This window comes from Giraffa tippelskirchi, chromosome 6 (genome assembly GCF_054371585.1).
Source record: "Giraffa tippelskirchi isolate mGirTip1 chromosome 6, T2T-mGirTip1v1.2.pri, whole genome shotgun sequence".
Lineage (NCBI taxonomy): Eukaryota > Metazoa > Chordata > Mammalia > Artiodactyla > Giraffidae > Giraffa > Giraffa tippelskirchi.
In genome coordinates this window covers 94643127-94660225 of record NC_137280.1, presented here as the reverse complement: position 1 = coordinate 94660225, position 17099 = coordinate 94643127, and the positions used below count along the sequence as shown (strand labels likewise).

General features: G+C 48.7%; 1 protein-coding gene across 24 annotated transcripts in view; it reads right to left on the bottom strand.

Moving 5' to 3' along the window:
* RFX2 (regulatory factor X2) overlaps positions 1–17099 on the bottom strand; it is a 93188-nt gene that overhangs the window by 31917 nt on the left and 44172 nt on the right. For 12 of the 24 annotated variants that reach the window (XR_014056522.1, XR_014056523.1, XR_014056524.1 and 9 more), the window contains 4 exons: positions 13297–13409; positions 10674–10763; positions 8669–8748; positions 7037–7298 (listed from right to left, as the gene is read on the bottom strand). Coding sequence is in view for 21 of the 24 variants with exons in the window: in XM_081499403.1 (XP_081355529.1) it covers positions 7037–7298; positions 8669–8748; positions 10674–10763; positions 13297–13401 (537 nt within the window). In the remaining 3 variants the exon portion in view is untranslated. Of the gene's footprint in view, positions 1–7036; positions 7299–8668; positions 8749–10664; positions 10764–13296; positions 13410–17099 lie in introns of all 24 variants that reach the window. The other 12 variants (XM_081499413.1, XM_081499412.1, XM_081499411.1 and 9 more) reach the window with 4 other exon arrangements.

Genomic DNA, 17099 nt, shown 5'->3' with positions numbered 1-17099 from the left:
AAATATATATATTCTTTTTCATATTCTTTTCCATTCGGGTTTATCAAAGGATATTGAATATAGTTCCCTGTGCTGTACGGTAGGACATTGTTGTTTATCTATTTTATGTATAGTAGTTTATATCTGCTAATCCCAAATTCCTAATTCCCTCCCCCACCCACTTTCCCCTTTGGTAACCATAATTTTGTTTTCTGTGTCTGTGAATCTGTTTTGTAAATAAATTCATTTGTATCATATTTTAGATTCTACATATTGTTGTTGTTCAGTCACTAAGTTGTGTCCAACTCTTTGTGACCCCATGGACTGCAGCACGCCAGGCTTCTCTGTCCTTCACTATCTCTCTGAGTTTGCTCGATCGAACTCATGTCCATCGAGTTGATGGTGTCATCCAACCATTTCATCCTCTGTTGCCCCTTTCTCCTCCTGCCCTCAATCTTTCCCAGCATCAGGGTCTTTTCCAATAAGTTGGCTCTTTGCATCACATGGCCAAAGGATTGGAGCTTCAGCTTCAGCATCAGTTCTTCCAATGAATATTCAGGGTTGATTTCCTTTAGGATTGACTGGTTTGATCTCCTTTCAGCAAAGGACTCTCAAGAGTCTTCTCCGGCACCACAATTCAAAAGCATTAATTCTTCAGTGTTCAGCTTTCTTTATGGTCCAACTCACATCCGTACATGACTACTCGGAAAACCATAGTTTTGACTAGATGGACCTTTGTTGGCAAAGTAATGCTTTTTAATACACCATCTAGGTCTGTCACAGTTTTCCTTCCAAGGAGCAAGAATCTTTTAATTTCATGGCTGCAGTCACTGTCCGCAGTGATTTTGGGGCTCAAGCAAATAAAATCTGTCCTGGAAGAGCAAGGTAGTGTGTCAAAATACAGACTGTCCATGGATTTCCAATCAATTAAAAAAGTTGAAACCCAGATATCAGATCACAGTGACTGGGAAGCCCAGGGTCTGAGCTGCTTTTGTTTGTGGTGAGGTGGTGTGGACCACAGAGAACATCATGACCTATGATTGCAGTTGGTCTGTGACCTGAAACCCTAGTTTATTCACTAGTATGAGTCGATGCAGTTTGCTGATGTAGAGGCATCATGTCTGTGAAGAATGCTCCCAACTGACAGCAGCTCCATGCTCAGGTCTGCCAGCTAGTCCACTGAGGGTGTGCTGAGGGCCCTGCAGGGACCAGGCAGGAAGGTACAGGCTGGTGGTGCCCCTGGGATGGAATGGCATGCTTCTCCATGCCTGTCCTCAGAGCCAGGTCCTGGTGAGCACTCTGGACATAGAAAGAAGAGGCCAGCAAGACTTGGGGACTCTCTGATATCAGGTTGACCCTGAAACACATCAGGATCGAGAGAACACGTATGAGGCTAGAGCATCCCATTCTACTGAAGATTCAGTTCAGTTCAGTCGCTCAGTCGTGTCCGACTCTTTGCGACCCCATGAATCGCAGCACGCCAGGCCTCCCTGTCCATCACCAACTCCCGGAGTCCACCCAAACTCATGTCCATTGAGTAGGTGATGCCATCCAGCCATCTCATCCTCTGTTATCCCCTTCTCCTCTTGCCCCTAATCCTTCCCAGTATTAGGGTCTTTTCCAATGAGTCAACTCTTCGTATGAGGTGGCCAAAGTATTGGAGTTTCAGCTTCAACATCAGTCCTTTCAATGAACACCCAGGATTTATCTCCTTTAGGATGGACTGGTTGGATCTCCTTGCAGTACAAGGGACTCTCAAGAGTCTTCTCCAACACCACAGTTCAAAAGCATCAATTCTTCGGTGCTCAGCTTTCTTTATAGTCCAACTCTCACATCCACACATGACTACTGGAAAAACCATAGCCTTGACTAGACAGACCTTTGTTGACAAAGTAATGTCTCTGCTTTTTAATATGCTATCTAGATTTGTCATAACTTTCCTTCCAAGGAGTAAGCATCTTTTAATATCATGGCTGCAATCAACATCTGCAGTGATTTTGGAGCCCCCCAAAAAGTCAGCCATTATTTCCATTGTTTCCCCATCTATTTGCCATGAAGTGATGGGACCAGATGCCATGATCTTAGTTTTCTTAATGTTGAGCTTTAGGCCAACTTTTTCACTCTCCTCTTTCACTTTCATCCAGAGGCTTTTTAGTTCCTCTTCACTTTCTGCCATAAGGGTGGTGACATCTGCATATCTGAGGTTATTGATATTTCTCCCGGCAATCTTGATTCCAGCTTGTGCTTCCTCCAGCCCAGCATTTCTCATGATGTGCTCTACATATAAGTTAAATAAGCAGGGTGACAATATACAGCCTTGACGTACTCCTTTTCCTATTTGGAACCAGTCTGTTGTTCCATGTCCAGTTCTAACTGTTGCTTCCTGACCTGCATACAGGTTTCTCAAGAGACAGGTCAGGTGGTCTGGTATTCCCATCTCTTTCAGAATTTTTCACAGTTTATTGTGATCCATACAGTCAAAGGCTTTGGCATAGTCAGTAAAGCAGAAATAGATGTTTTTCTGGAACTCTCTTGCTTTTTTGATGATCCAGCGGATGTTGGCAATTTGATCTCTGGTTCCTCTGCCTTTTCTAAAACCAGCTTGGACATCTGCAAGTTCACAGTTCACATATTGCTGAAGCCTTGCTTGGAGAATTTTGAGCACTACTTTACTAGTGTGTGAGATGAGTGCAATTGTGCGGTAGTTTGAGCATTCTTTGGCATTGCCTTTCTTTAGGATTGGAATGAAAACTGACCTTTTCCAGTCCTGTGGCCACTGCTGAGTTTTCCAGATTTGCTGACATATTGAGTGCAGCACTTTCACAGCATCATCTTTTAGGATTTGAAATAGCTCAACTAGAATTCCATCCCCTCCACTAGCTTTGTTCGTAGTGATGCTTTCTAAGGCCCACTTGACTTCACATTCCAGGATGTCTGGCTATAGGTGAGTGATCACACCATCGTGATTATTTGGGTCATGAAGATCTTTTTTGTACAATTCTTCTGTGTATTCTTGCCACCTCTTCTTAATATCTTCTGCTTCTGTTAGGTCCATACCATTTCTGTCCTTTATTGAGCCCATCTTTGCATGAAATGTTCCCTTGTTATATCTAATTTTCTTGAAGAGATCTCTAGTCTTTCCCATTCTGTTGTTTTCCTCTATTTCTTTGCATTGATCACTGAGGAAGGCTTTCTTATCTCTCCTTGTTATTCTTTGGAACTCTGAATTCAAATGGGAATATCCTTTCTTTTCTCCTTTGCTTTTCACTTCTCTTCTTTTCACAGCTATTTGTAAGGCATCCTCAGACAGCCATTTTGCTTTTTTGCATTTCTTTTCCATGGGGATGGTCTTAATCCCTGTCTCCTGTACAATGTCACGAACCTCCGTCCATAGTTCACCAGGTACTCTATCAGATCTAGTCCCTTAGATCTATTTCTCACTTCCACTGTATAATCATAAAGGATTTGACTTAGGTCATACCTGAATGGTCTAGTGGTTTTCCCACTTTCTTCAACTTAAGTCTGAGTTTGGCAATAAGGAGTTCATAATCTGAGCCACAGTCCACTCCCAGTCTTGTTTTTGCTGACTGTATAGAGCTTCTCCATCTTTGGCTGCAAAGAATATAATCAATCTGATCTCGGTGTTGACCATCTGGTGATGTTCATGTGTAGAGTCTTCTCTTGTGTTGTTGGAAGAGGGTGTTTGCTATGACCAGTGCGTTCTCTTGGCAAAACTCTATTAGCCTTTGCCCTGCTTCATTCTGTACTCCAAGGCCAAATTTGCGTGTTACTCCAGGTGTTTCTTGACTTCCTACTTTTGCATTCCAGTCCCCTATAATGTAAAGGACATCTTTTTTGGCTGTTGGTTCTAACAGATCTTGTAGATCTTCATAGAACCATTCAACTTCAGCTTCTTCAGTGTTACTGGTTGGGGCATAGGCTTGGATTACCATGATATTGAATGGTTTGCCTTGGAAATGAACAGAGATCATTCTGTCATTTTTGAGATTGCATCCAAGTACTTCATTTTGGACTCTTTTGTTGACCATGATGGCTACTCCATTTCTTCTAAGGGATTTCTGCCCACAGTAGTAGATATAACGGTCATCTGAGTTAAATTCACCCATTACAGTGCATCTTAGTTCACTGATTCCTAGAATGTCGACATTCACTCTTGCCATCTCCTATTTGACCACTTCCAATTTGCCTTGATTCATGGACCTAACATTCCAGGTTCCTATGCAATATTGCTCTTTACAGCACTGGACCTTGCTTCTATCAGCAGTCACATCCACAACTGGGTATTGTTTTTGCTTTGGCTCCATCCCTTCATTCTTCCTGGAGTTATTTCTCCACTGATCTCCAGTAGCATATTGGGCACCTACTGACCTGGGGAGTTCCTCTTTCAGTGTCCTATCTTTTTGCCTTTTCATAGTGTTCACGGGGTTCTCAAGGCAAGAATACTGAAGTGGTTTGCCATTCCCTTCTCCGGTGGACCACATTCTGTCAGACCTCTCCACCATGACCTGTCTGTCTTGGGTGGCCCCACACGGCCTCCACAAAAACAGGAAGGTATTTTTTAATTGACCCATTATATCAACAGTCTAAAGAAGAAAAAGCACATGATCGTATTGATGAAAAGAAAGCATTTGACAAAAATCAACATCCAATTATGATAAAGACTCTCAGAAAACTGGGAATAGAAGGAAACTTCCTCAACCTGAAAAAGGGCATTGTGAAAACCCTACAGGTAACATCACTTAGGGATGAAAGACTGAAGCTTTTCCCTAAGGGATATCCACTCTCACTACTCATATGCAACATTGTACAGGACGTCCTGGGCTTCCCAGGTAGCGGTAGTGGTAAAGAACCCACCTGCCAATGCAGGAGACCCAAGAGACATGGGTTTGATACCTGGGTCGGGAAGAACCCCTGGAGGAGGGCACGGCAACCCACTCCAGTATTCTTGCCTGGAGAATCCTATGGACAGAGGAGCCTGGTGGGCTACAGCCCATAGGGTCACAAAGAGTGGGACATGACTGAAGTGACTGAAGTGAATTAGCATGCACAGGATGTTCTAGCCAGTGCAGTAAGGTAAGAAAAAGAAATAAAAGTCATCCAGATTGGAAGGAGAAGGCAATGGCACCCCACTCCAGTATTCTTGCCTGGAAAATCCCATGGACGGAGGAACCTGGTAGGCCACAGTCCATGGGGTCGCTAAGAGTCGGACACAACTGAGCGACTTCACTTTCACTTTTCCCTTTCATGCACTGGAGAAGGAAATGGCAACCCACTCCAGTATTCTTGCCTGGAGAATCCCAGGGATGGCGGAGCCTGGTGGGCTGCCGTCTACGGGGTCGCATAGAGTCAGACACGACTGAAGCGACTTAGCAGCAGCAGCAGCAGCAGCAGCCAGATTGGCAAGGGGGAAATAAGACTTCCTATTTGCAGACCACAAAAAACTCTTAGAACTAAAAGGTGAGTTTGGTAAAGTCTCAGGAGGCAAAGTCAAGAGCCAGAAATCAACTATATTTTCATACATTAGCAATGAAGAGTTGGAAATTAAAAACCAATACCACTTACAATAACTCCAAAACCAAAAGATACTTAAAGATGTCAATTCTCTCCAAACTGATATAGAGCTTTAAGGCTATTTAATCAAAATCTCACTAGGAATTTTTTTGTAAATATAGATAGACTGATCTAAAATTTATATAGAACTTGTAAGAGAATGAAAAAACACTTTAAAGACTGGGAAAGAATATTTGCAAATCACAAATCTTGCAGGGGACTTGAATCCAGAATATACAAACAATTCTCAAAATTAACAGTAAGAAAACAGACAACATAGTTAAAATAATAACAGTAAACTTCAACTGACACATCCCCAGAGAATATATATATGAAAGGCAAAGCCCATGAATGGGTTCTTGCCATCACTAGTGATTACGAAAATGCAAATTACAACCACTATGAGATACCACCGCACACTGATGAAAATGGCTAAAACAAAAGATGCTGATGACACCTGAAAATGAACGATGCTGGCGACGAGGTGGATGAGAGGAGCTCACATCTGGCTGGGGGAGGAACTCACTCTGCCCAGGAAAACATGGGTGGTTTCAGATAAAGTTAAACATGTACTTACCATAGGAGCAAGCAATCCCACCCGTAGGCATTGGTTAACCCCAGAGAAAGTAAAACATGTGTCTACACATGTGAGTACTTCTAGCTGTTTTATTCAAAATCATGAAAAACTGCAAACAGCCCAGGCAGCCCTCGGCTGGTGAATGGATGAATGAGTTTTTGGGTAAAGGAAGATGACTGAGGAACAGGAAGGAGCCAGTGACTCACGTGACAACTGGACGGGATCTCCAGGATCCACACTGGGGAAAGAAGCTGGCTACAATGGGGATCTTGGGGATGATCCCCCTCAACCAAAACAAAACTGAAGTGATGGAGGACAGACCCACGGGTGACAGGGCTCGTGGGTGAGAGTAGGGTGTCACTACCAAGAAATACCCAAGGAGTTCTGGGGGCAATGCCACCATGCTGTATCCTGATGTAGGGACAGGCACCCAAGTCTGTGTGTGCATCAGAACTTGTCTCTCTGTGCACCGGAGCGGTTCACTTTATTCTGTGCTAATTTTAAAAATAAGAGTAAGTATGGGACATAGGGTTTTCAAAGCAGATACATTTCCAAAGCATGTGAGCCATGGTTTGGGGCACGGGCAAGGGGTGCCCGTACAGCTCGGCTTTGGTTCAGCCCAGTTCCTCAGGGAAGGGCTGATCTCCACCTCCTAGAGGCTGATGATGATGACTCCGGTCATGGTGGAACACCAGCACCAGTAGCATCTGCCAGCATGCAACATGGCTCCCGGCAGCTGCCTGGCTATCCACTCTCTGTCTTTACCAAGGGAGGACCCCAGGTTCACAGAGGGGGCACCTGTCTGAGGCTGGTGGGGCCCAATGCCCGTGGTCTCAGCTGCCTTCTACTCACCATCCTGCTGCTGTTGGGGCTTTAACCTGCCCCCTCCAGAGCCCGGGACGTACATACCGTAGCCGGCGACGAGCGGGACGTGTGGGCGAGGGTGTGCCTGGTGCTGTCCATCCCCCCGTGGATAAGGTAGGCTCCTGCGCTGGAGACGATGGGGCTGCCCCCGACATCCATGGTGATGCCCACCATGCTGTGGGAGGGGACTGCGGGCGGGGAGGAGCCTGCCACGGTCACCTGGGCACCGCTTGGGGCCTCAAAGTAGGACGCGGCGCTGCTGGGGGCATACATCTGAGGCTCGGGGTTGTAGGCGTAGGCCGTCCGCCTGGTGGAGAGAGAAAAGGCGTCGTGTCAATGCCGGGGCCCAGGGCACCGAGCGCGTGGCTAAGTCAGCCACCGACTGTCAACACAGCCAAGTTCACAGTCAGGGTCTCAGAAAGCATGTGGAATCCCAGCTGACACAACAGCTGGTCATTTACAAACCGCAGGCGCGAACTGCACGCGGGGGCCCCCTGGGGGCATGGGGCGGGACTGCACCCGACCCTGGTTACAGGAGGGCTACCCCCGGGATAAGATGATGTAGTCACCCACCGATCCCCCCCACCCCCACACACAGGCTCATGGGCACAAGTGCGTGTAAGGGCTGTGAAGCTGAATACACCCAACGTCAGTGTCCTGCAGTCACTGACGTTGTCACCGCCGGCGGCAGGGAGTGGGATGGGGAGCCCGGGTGAATGGTACAAGGGACTCTGGGCTCATTTTGCAGCTTCCTGCGAATCTAGTTCTTTCAACCCAGAAAGTCAGTTGTTTTTTTTTTAATGTAATTGCTTAATAAAAAGAATATCTAAAGGATTCCAAGAATTCGTCTGATGTTCCTTTACCATCTGGATCAAATCATTAAACATGTCCATTGATGTCCATCCTGCTGCAGTGAAAGGCAGTCAGAAGGGGTTTTTCCTCAGGGGTGACTGAGGGAAGGCCCCTCTGGGGAGGTAGGGAGGTCCCTCTGATCCCTGGGGGACATCATCTCTGACCACAGTGCAGTCAAACCAGGACACTACCACCAGAGCGCCCCCCAGAGCCTGCTGGGACCCCAGGGTTCACCCATGCTCCTCTGGGTCAGCACTGAGCTGTGGACACTCAGGATCCCAGCAGTCACATCTCTAACCACAGCCAGGCCCCCGCGCCCTCCCAGGACCCCAAAGGGGAGTCGTGAAACCAGAGTCAGAAGCAGGCACAAGGATGCATGCTGAGCAGCGAGCTTCTGGGGACCGTATCACTGTGCCCCAAGCATCACAGAGTTCAAAAGCAGAGCCCTGGATGTCCTTGACAAGCAGAAGATCAAGTTCTCAAAACATCAAGATAAGCCAGAGGCTAACAGAGGCCAGAATGAAACAGCAGAGATGGAAATGGTTTCTGGGTTTTGAAGATGGGCTCTCCAGACTTCAAGGGTGGATTGGAGTTTCTGTTTTTTAAAACTGCCTTTCCTTGAAGTAAAACTACAAAGGCCTATGATTTCTGATATCTCCACTGGGCTGTGATGTCCTAATGGGGGTGTAATAGCTGGGTCACCCCACCAGGAGGTGAAGGGAGAAGATTGTGGGCAAACCCATCACCGGGGCGCTCAGTAGGCATGGTGGCCAGGTGGGTTCCCTGCGAACCCATTCCTGGGGAGGGGAGAAGACACCCACGTACAAGGCTCCGTTGGTGAAGACGGCGTCCCCGCCCTCCACGTACTGCACCTGGGGGGGGTACACGTGCTGCACCGGCTGGACCTGAAACGACAGCAGACACTTGGTGTTACATGGTTTCCAGATTATTCAGGTGGAAATATCTCCTATGGCCTTTTGTGAACACTTAGTGCCACATTACGCTTGTCCTACCCCCGGCGGGCACTTCCAAAAACTAGGAGAGACGGTCACATCGAGGCCACGTATTCCGGATTAGCCCAGACAGGGATTACTGCAGCAGGTTGGGGCCCCTATTCCGTGCGGAGAGGAGCCCAGCTGGCATCTGGGAGCCGAGACGCAGAGCAGGATGGGGGTTGATGGTGGTGATGGTGCCTGGGGTCTACTGGCCACTGGGCAGAGGCCAGTCCTGCTTGAAGGTAGACACCAGAGATGTGGACAGAACTGGGACCTTGGAGTGTCTGATCCCACTCCCCATTACTCCCACCCCCCGGCAGGGCAGGGGTTCAAGTGGCTCACGTGCTCCATCACCCCTGCGCCACCCCCTCTGGTGCCCTCATGGCTGTCCCCAGCAGCTGGGTGGGGGGAGGGGCCCTGGGCACCCCTCTGGGGAGAGACTGTGAAGGTCTGAGCAGAATCAGTAGGAGTGCTGGGCCTGGAGTGGGGGTGGGGGGCTGGGGGTGGAGGGTGGGGGTCGGTGGGAAGACCCCTCCCTCCTCTGTCAGTCCACAGCCTCAGCTGATGACCTCTGGGGGATGCAGGCACTCTGATGGAGCCCAGAGCTTTGTGTGGGGAACTTCAGGACTCCGCTGTGGAGGGAGGCTTAGTGGATGCCTGATTCAAGCTCACTGGGGATGAGGAAATCAGGGACAGGTCTCATCGTGGCCTCTCTGTAGACCTTCATACAGCGGCAGGACTGGATGACTCCTACCTCTGAGGACACAACCCAGGGACATGTGCACACACATAACTCCTCTCGTCTGTAGGGGGTGGGTAAGATGCAGAGGTCAGCCCAAAGAGAAATGGTGGACACATGTCCAGCCCCGTGGAACAGGGGAAGCTTCTGGAATCACGGAGCCATGGTCGCGCCCCTCCCTCGAGGAGCTGAGGCAGAGACGCAGGGCCCCTGCTGGGCACCCCCAGAGCCTTCACTCCTCCTGCAGGAAACCCCAAATCACACACCATCAGACAAACCTCTCTAAACACCCTGCTAATCTGAGCAGAGCCCCTTGAAAGGAGAGGCGTGTCCTCTGGGGTCTCGCCATCTCCACACTATGCTCCTAGGTCCTGTTGCACAGGAGCCTGAACGAATTTGAATTCAGCATCTTGCATAGAGCAGGAGTCGGCAAACTCCAGTCCTTGGGTCAAATCTGGCCCGCCTGATCTTACAAACAGTTTTATTGGTACATGGCCACACTATCCCTTCCACGAGAGTTGCATGATTGTGCCTGAGACTGTCTGGCTGCAAAACCAACCAACCAAACAAAAAGGACTGTGAGACCTTTTCCAAAAAAGGATTGCTGACTGCTGCTAAGATCACGCTGCCTGTCTGAGCTGATGATCTGGGCTGTGATCTGGCTGCTGAGCCCACACGTTCAAGCTCTGTTCTCTAATCATTTAACTGCACAAGAGGCTTCTGTCTGAGGGTCCAGCACTTGCTTGTGGGTGGGTCTGCCTCTCCTGGAGGCTCCATGTTCCTCCTATTCAGAAACCTCTGCTATCTGCCTGCGTGTCTACAGCTGCACCCCAGGCTCTACCTAGCGGCTCACTTGCGCCCCAAAGGCTGAAGATCTGAATGAATAAAGATCATCAGCTTTCTTGGCTTGTAGCAAACTATCTGCAGCAACAGTTTTTTGTTTTTTTTTTAACGCTTCCAAAGAGAACTTCCTGGTAAGGAACCAAACGTCACACAAAAGGAAACGACGAAACAGGAAAGTAAGCACTGTCATTTGGATGGGGGCTCCCAGGCATGCCATGCCAACCATGTCCCACATCCCCTGTGCTGTGGTTACCTGCTGTGGCACCTGCTGGACTCTGGGGAGGGAGAGTGGCTGCATCTGGGCCCCTTTGGGAGCCGAGCCCGCTGCCTGGACCAACACCCTCTACAAGGGAAGGAGAGAGGACATTTAGGCTCATCATACGTGAGTCCTGAAAACAAATACAGGTCACAGCCGGCATGATCGTGCCTGCTGCTGCTTAATGGAAACGTATGTGGTGGTCGGGGAGAGGGGGTGCGGTAAGAAGAAGGAGGGCACACACATGCCCCCAGCAGCTTTGTCTCCTTGGGGTCTGTAGTCATCAGAGTGACGTGGGCTGAGAACTGGGTGCCCTCCACACCGCCTCCCCCTGGACAAGCTGGGTCACACCCCACCGTGTCTCAGTTCACCCTTGACCTGCCCCCATTTAACACACAAGAAGAAAGGAAGCCCAGAGTGGTCACTGCTAGGTCGCAGTCCCAGCATCTCAGGATTGGAAGTACTTTAACCCAGACTCGGGCCAACCCTCTCCTGGGCTCCATGGCCGCTCTCTGGACCCCTGGGCCATCTTCCCAGAATGGCTTTGTCACTTTGCTGGAGAACTTGTTGAACGGGCAAAGCTAGGAAAGCGGGAAGGATCAAATGCACTCCTGAGGTGAGGCAGGAATAGGAGGGATTTGTTTTTGTGAGCCTGGGGCTTTGGAAGTCGTGGACTGTGGTTCTGTGATTGGCCTCGTGGACCCTATGCATCACCAGGTGCAATAATTCTGCAGGGCTTGGCCTCATGAACACCACTGCACTAAGAATTTAACACACTTAGCCCTCTGTGAACTCACCCCCAAAGACACAGAGAACACAGATGGCACAGAGATCAACAGGATGGATGGACAAACCCCAAGTGTCCATCCACACAGGGGAACATCATTCAGCCAGAAAAAGGAGAGAAGCCCAACTCTCAACACAATGTGAATGGACCCCAAGAACATGATGCTCAGTAAGAGAAGCAGGCACAGGACACACAGTGTGTGATTCTATCTACGTGAAACGTCCAGAACAGGCCGATCCACAGGGACAGAGTAGATTCCAGGTTGCCAGGGGCTGGGGGTGAGGGATGGCATGTCATTGCTAATGGGGAGGGGGTTTCTATTTGGGAGGATGAAGATGTCCTTGAACTAGCCAAAGGTGGAGGTTGCAAAACACTGTGAATGTCTTAAACACTGCTAAATTGTTCACCTTAAAAATGGCAAATCTTGTGTCGTGTGAATTTCACCTCAAATAGATAAATAAGAATTTTGAGGATTTACAGGCACACACTCTAAAGCTGAGGCATCCAATATAGAGGATAATAGCTGTGTATCTCTGTGGCCATTGACATTTACTTTGATTTAAATGAACTGCAAAAGTCAGTTGCTCTGCAGCACTGGCTACACTGCTGGTGCTTGGAGCCTGGTGGGGCTGGCGGCAGGACACTTCCACTGTGCTGAGAAGTTCTGCTGGACGGCGCAGGACTGAGAGGAGAAAGTAGGAAGCATGTATCATGGGAAGGAGGGAGCAAGAAAGCCCCTTACAGGGGAGGCACTGGGTGCTCACTCTTGAGGAAGCCTGCAGGTGAGACAGGTGCCCAAGGGGTGGGGGATGCAGCCACTGATGCTGGGCTGCGGGGATGGGCCCATCTTCAGCAGGGACAGGAGCCCTGGAGGCTGGGATGGACATGGAGCTCATGGCAGAATGCTGGGACCAGTCTGCCTGCAGTCACCAGAGTGAAGGCGGCCGCCACCCAGACCTGGGGCACCTGAGACTGGGGCTGGCGAGAGGGACCCCGGGGAACAGGGGGTGGAGGGCCCATGCATCAGATGCGGTGGGCAAGGAAAGAGAGGCCACAGCCACAAGTGATCACGCCCTCTAGGTACCCACGCTGGGGTGGCCACACTTCCAAGAAATAAATGCCACACATGCCCGACTACGTGTTCTAAACTGAATAAGTGGTCTCAGTGTCTATCTACTTGCTTTTGCTGAATTATGGGTTTTATTTTTCTTTTTTGCCAGTACCAATTCTTTCTGTCCTGCTCCTAATTTTCAGATTTGTAAATCGTAGATAGTGGGCCTCTGCACATGTCTATGATTTCTGATCTGTTCCATTACCTTCAGTTTCATGTGGAATTATGTTTACGTCTACTTTCTGGTGTATTCCAAACTACTGCGGAAATCTAGAAGCTGGGAGAACCTTGATGTGAAAATTCTCTGCAAATTTGAAAGAATATGCCACTTCTAATGCTAGATTCAATTATGAACCAATCCTAAGAATTCTCACTTCTGCGTAGAAGGCTCACTTCCAAGGTACAAGAAAACCGCTAGCAGATGAGAATGAAGTCGATCAGAGTCCGAGAAGGGCTTTGGCTCTGAGTTTGGATCATTCCACTGATTCCTTGGTGGGGCCTTTTAAAACAAACGGTGAAAAAGCCAGATAAGATGGGGAGAGGGAGGAACATGAGGTTGCATTTCAACAGCAGCAGCCGTGGAGCTGAGAAGTCAATTCAGAAAAATAGATATGCCAGGCTCTGCAGATTTAAATGTTTTTTGAAACCGTGGTGGATGTGTCCACCCTGGCTGCACTGGTTTTCCCGAGGCTGCCTAAGCAATAGGCGGGCTGATCTGTTACCTGCGGGGAGGCTGTCACTGGCTGGGCCACGGGTGCCTGGGCAGCCGCCGACGAACACAAAGCCACAGAAGCTGGAGAATCCGATCCACTTTCTGAGTTCTGCATGCTCAGGTCTAAAGAGAGGCGGAGAGAGAGTGAGGGGAGGGTGGAGAGAGAGTGAGGGGGGGCAGGGCTGCCATCACGAAGCCTGGAGAGGCAATGCACAAGGTAGGTGAGCGAGTGGCAATGACCAAGTTCAAATGCAAGGATCCTGGCCAGACTAGGTAAGTAAGAGGCAGGGGGAGAGAGGCTTCGCAATTATTTCATAAGAAGAGAGAAGGGAGGGGCAGGAGGTGTTTTTCCCAATAGAAACATGAAAAATAGCCCAGCAGGAATTCCTGAAGGGCAGGTGTGGGACAATGGCGTTTCCCTTTCCAATCACATCAAGCTCGACCATTTTCAAGGGTTCATGCAATTTTTAAACCATTTGTGGAGAAAATTAAAAGCTCTTGTTGGATGTTTGCCATCTGGGGAGCTACCACACGCCACTATAAGTGCATCCTCTTGGGGAGGGTGTCCTCTTGACACCGTGGCCAGCAAGCAGGTGTCAGTGAGCAGGCCAGTGAGCAGGAGGTCTGTGGGACCTCCTGGGCCAGGTGAGGGGTGGAACAGCACCCCTGCCCCCCCCAGCCATGACCACCACAGATGTCCCCAGATTCCAGTGTCCCTTTGGCAGCGGATTCAACACCAGCGAGAAAAAAGGTGATGGCAGAGGAAAGAAATGGTAACTTCCTTTGGGCTAGAGAAAAATCCTCAGGCATTTCAGCAATAAGAAAACGTGCCTTCTGTTCCTCTGCCCATGAGAAAGTGTAAAAGTATTGATATGTTCCTCTGCAGCCAGGTGCAAACATCTCTCAAATGGGTCATTTAAAAATCCTCTACCAAAAAATTCATGTAACTGCAGCACAAAGTGGCAGATGAGATTCACTCCAGGAAAATGCTGAAAGTCAAACTCTCTACATTAAAAAAAATTTTTTTTTGGCCATGCAGCAGGGCATGCAGGATCTTGACTCCCTAACCAGGGATTGAACCCAGGCACCCTGCAGTGGAAGTGTGGAGTCTCAATCATTGGACTGCCAGGGAAATCCCTCTCTTTACTTTTTAATAAACACTGGCTACCTTAAAGCTTCAAGAAGCAGTTCAATCAGCAACTGCAGACAGAGGAGATGGCTTTGTGGCTGCACACAGCTGTCCCATCTCTGCCCTGTCCCCTCCTGGCCATGGCTCTGAGCATGTCCCCCCACGAGTGGAGGGTCTGGGCTCCCAACTCCTGGGGAGACCTGGAGAGCATGGCACACACCATGGTGCCCAGGACATACTGCCAGAAACTTTCTGTGTTTCTCTGTAGCCCCAAGAGTCCCACCTCCAATAATAAGTAGGTAAGTTTTTAAAAGCCTTTTAAAAAAATGCAAAGAAAAACTGATAATAGATTTAAACAATTTGCCTAAAGGAAGCAGAAAGGTGTGCGTGTGTGTGTGTGTGTGTGTGTGTGTGTGTGTGTGTGTGTGTTTGTTTGGATCTGAGAATGCTGGCTAAATTCCATCTTTATTGACTATCCCAGGTCCTTCCCACCCACCCCCACCCCCAAAGCCTTTGGTACCACAGGAACCACTTGATGGACTATGGCCGTGCCTGTGGCATTTTTCTATTTCCTGTGACCTTGACTCAGTTCTCACCACCAGAGGTCCCCAGATCCATGCAATGACTGCTGCCTCATATGCTCTTTGCCTCTTTTGGAGGAGGAAGAGGAGAAAAAGGGAGAGAGAGGGAGGGAGGGGGAGGAGGAAGAGGAGGGAGAGGAGGAAGAGGAGGGAGAGGAGAAGAAGACTGTGAATTTTCAATCTGTATTTGCTGGGTCTCCAACTTTCTCTCCTTCCTGATGAAACTCACTTTTGGAATTATTCTATTGGAATTTGCCTAACTTGTGGTCTCATATTCATGGATTTCTCTGACCATTTAAGCCAGTCAGTTACCCATTCTGTACCATTCTGTTCCCATCTGAAGCCAGGAAGTGGGTAACTTCAGTGGCATTAGGAGGAAAGTGATTCAAACTCGCCATGAAATGAATCCACTAGTGTGAAAGTGAGGAGGCTGACTTCACTGAGACTAGTTCCTTGGTCCATAGTTGAAGTCTTATGGAGACAAGGAGAGGTTGTGAGTGAGCTGAGATAGATGGTGGGCCCATGCTCTGCTTACTGTGGCCAGAATGCACCTTCCAGAATGTGAGTTAGTCTAACACACTCCTGACCAGGATGCACTATCTGTCTATCACACTGTACGGCGTTTAGTGAAAAAGTTGGCTTAAAACTCAACATTCAAAAAACTAAGATCATGACACCTGGTCCCATCACTTCATGGCAAAAAGATGGGGAAACAACGGAAACAGTGACAGACTTTATTTTGTTGGGCTCCAAAATCACTGCAGATGGTGACTGCAGCTATGGAATTAAAAGATGCTTGCTCCTTGGAAGAAAGGCTAAGAAAACCTAGATGGTGTATTAAAAAGCAGAGATATCATTTTGCAGACAAAGGTCTGAATAGTCAAAGCTGTGGTTTTTCAAGTAGTCATGTATGGATTTGAGAGTTGGACCATAAAGAAGGCTGAGAGCCAAAGAATTGATGATTTTGAACTGTGCTGCTGAAGACTCTTGAGAGTCCATTGGCCAGCAAGGAGATCAAACCAGTCAATCCTAAAGAAAGTCAATCCTGAATATTCACTGGAAGGAAGGATGCTGAGGATGAAGCTCCAATACTTTGGCCACCTGATGCGAAGAGCTGACTCATGGGAAAAGACCCTGATGCCAGGAAAGATTGAAGGTAGGAGGAGAGGATGACAGATGATAAGATGGTTGGATGGCATCACTGACTCAATGGACATGAGGTTGAACAAGCTCCGGGAGATGGTGAAGAACAAGGAAGCCTGGTGTGCTGCAGTCCGTGGGGTCGCAGAGAGTTCGACATGACTGATCAACTGAACAACAGCAACAAAGGTCATTCAGACCAGAGTCAGCAGACTTAAGTCCCAGGTAGGACTTATGGGCCCACTTGATCTCTGTTACAACTACTAGACTTCGCCATCATAGCACAGGAGCAACCACGGCTGATACATGAATGAATGATCTTGGCAGGGTTCTGATAAAACTATTTATAAAAACAGGTGATGGGCCATGGTTGTTGGTTATTGGTCCACATAATTTGGGTTTGATAAAGTGGTGTGGTTTTGGAAGACATAGAAAAATTACACTGTCTTGATTCGAAGCCTGAGGCCCACAGGGCTTCCATCCAGCACCTTGTTCCTGAAGCCACATCTCACCAACATGACAGGACTTGGCAGGACCCCAGAGGGTGACTCAAACTGGGAGAAGGGTGAAGTCGCTGACATTTAAACACAAACGGAAATATCAGATACTGGTCTTCCTGAAGCTTGATGCTGCTGCTGCGTGCTCAGTCATGTCTGACTCTTTATGACCCCATGAGCTATAGCCCGCCAGGCTCCTCTGTCCATGGGATTTCCCAGGCAAGAATACTGGAGTGGGTTGGCATTTCCTTCTCCAGGGGATCTTCCTGACCCAGGGATCAAACCCGCATCTCCTGCACCGGCAGGTGGATCCTTTACCACTGTGCCAGCTATCCTGAAGTTTATGAAGCCACAGAGAAGGCTGATTCATTGAATCCCAGAACCTCAAAAGCCAGGGGTAGCCCTTAAAACTCAGGATGGGAAATTGGGCACAGCTCACTTTGGGGGGCTGTAGTGGGTTGAAGGG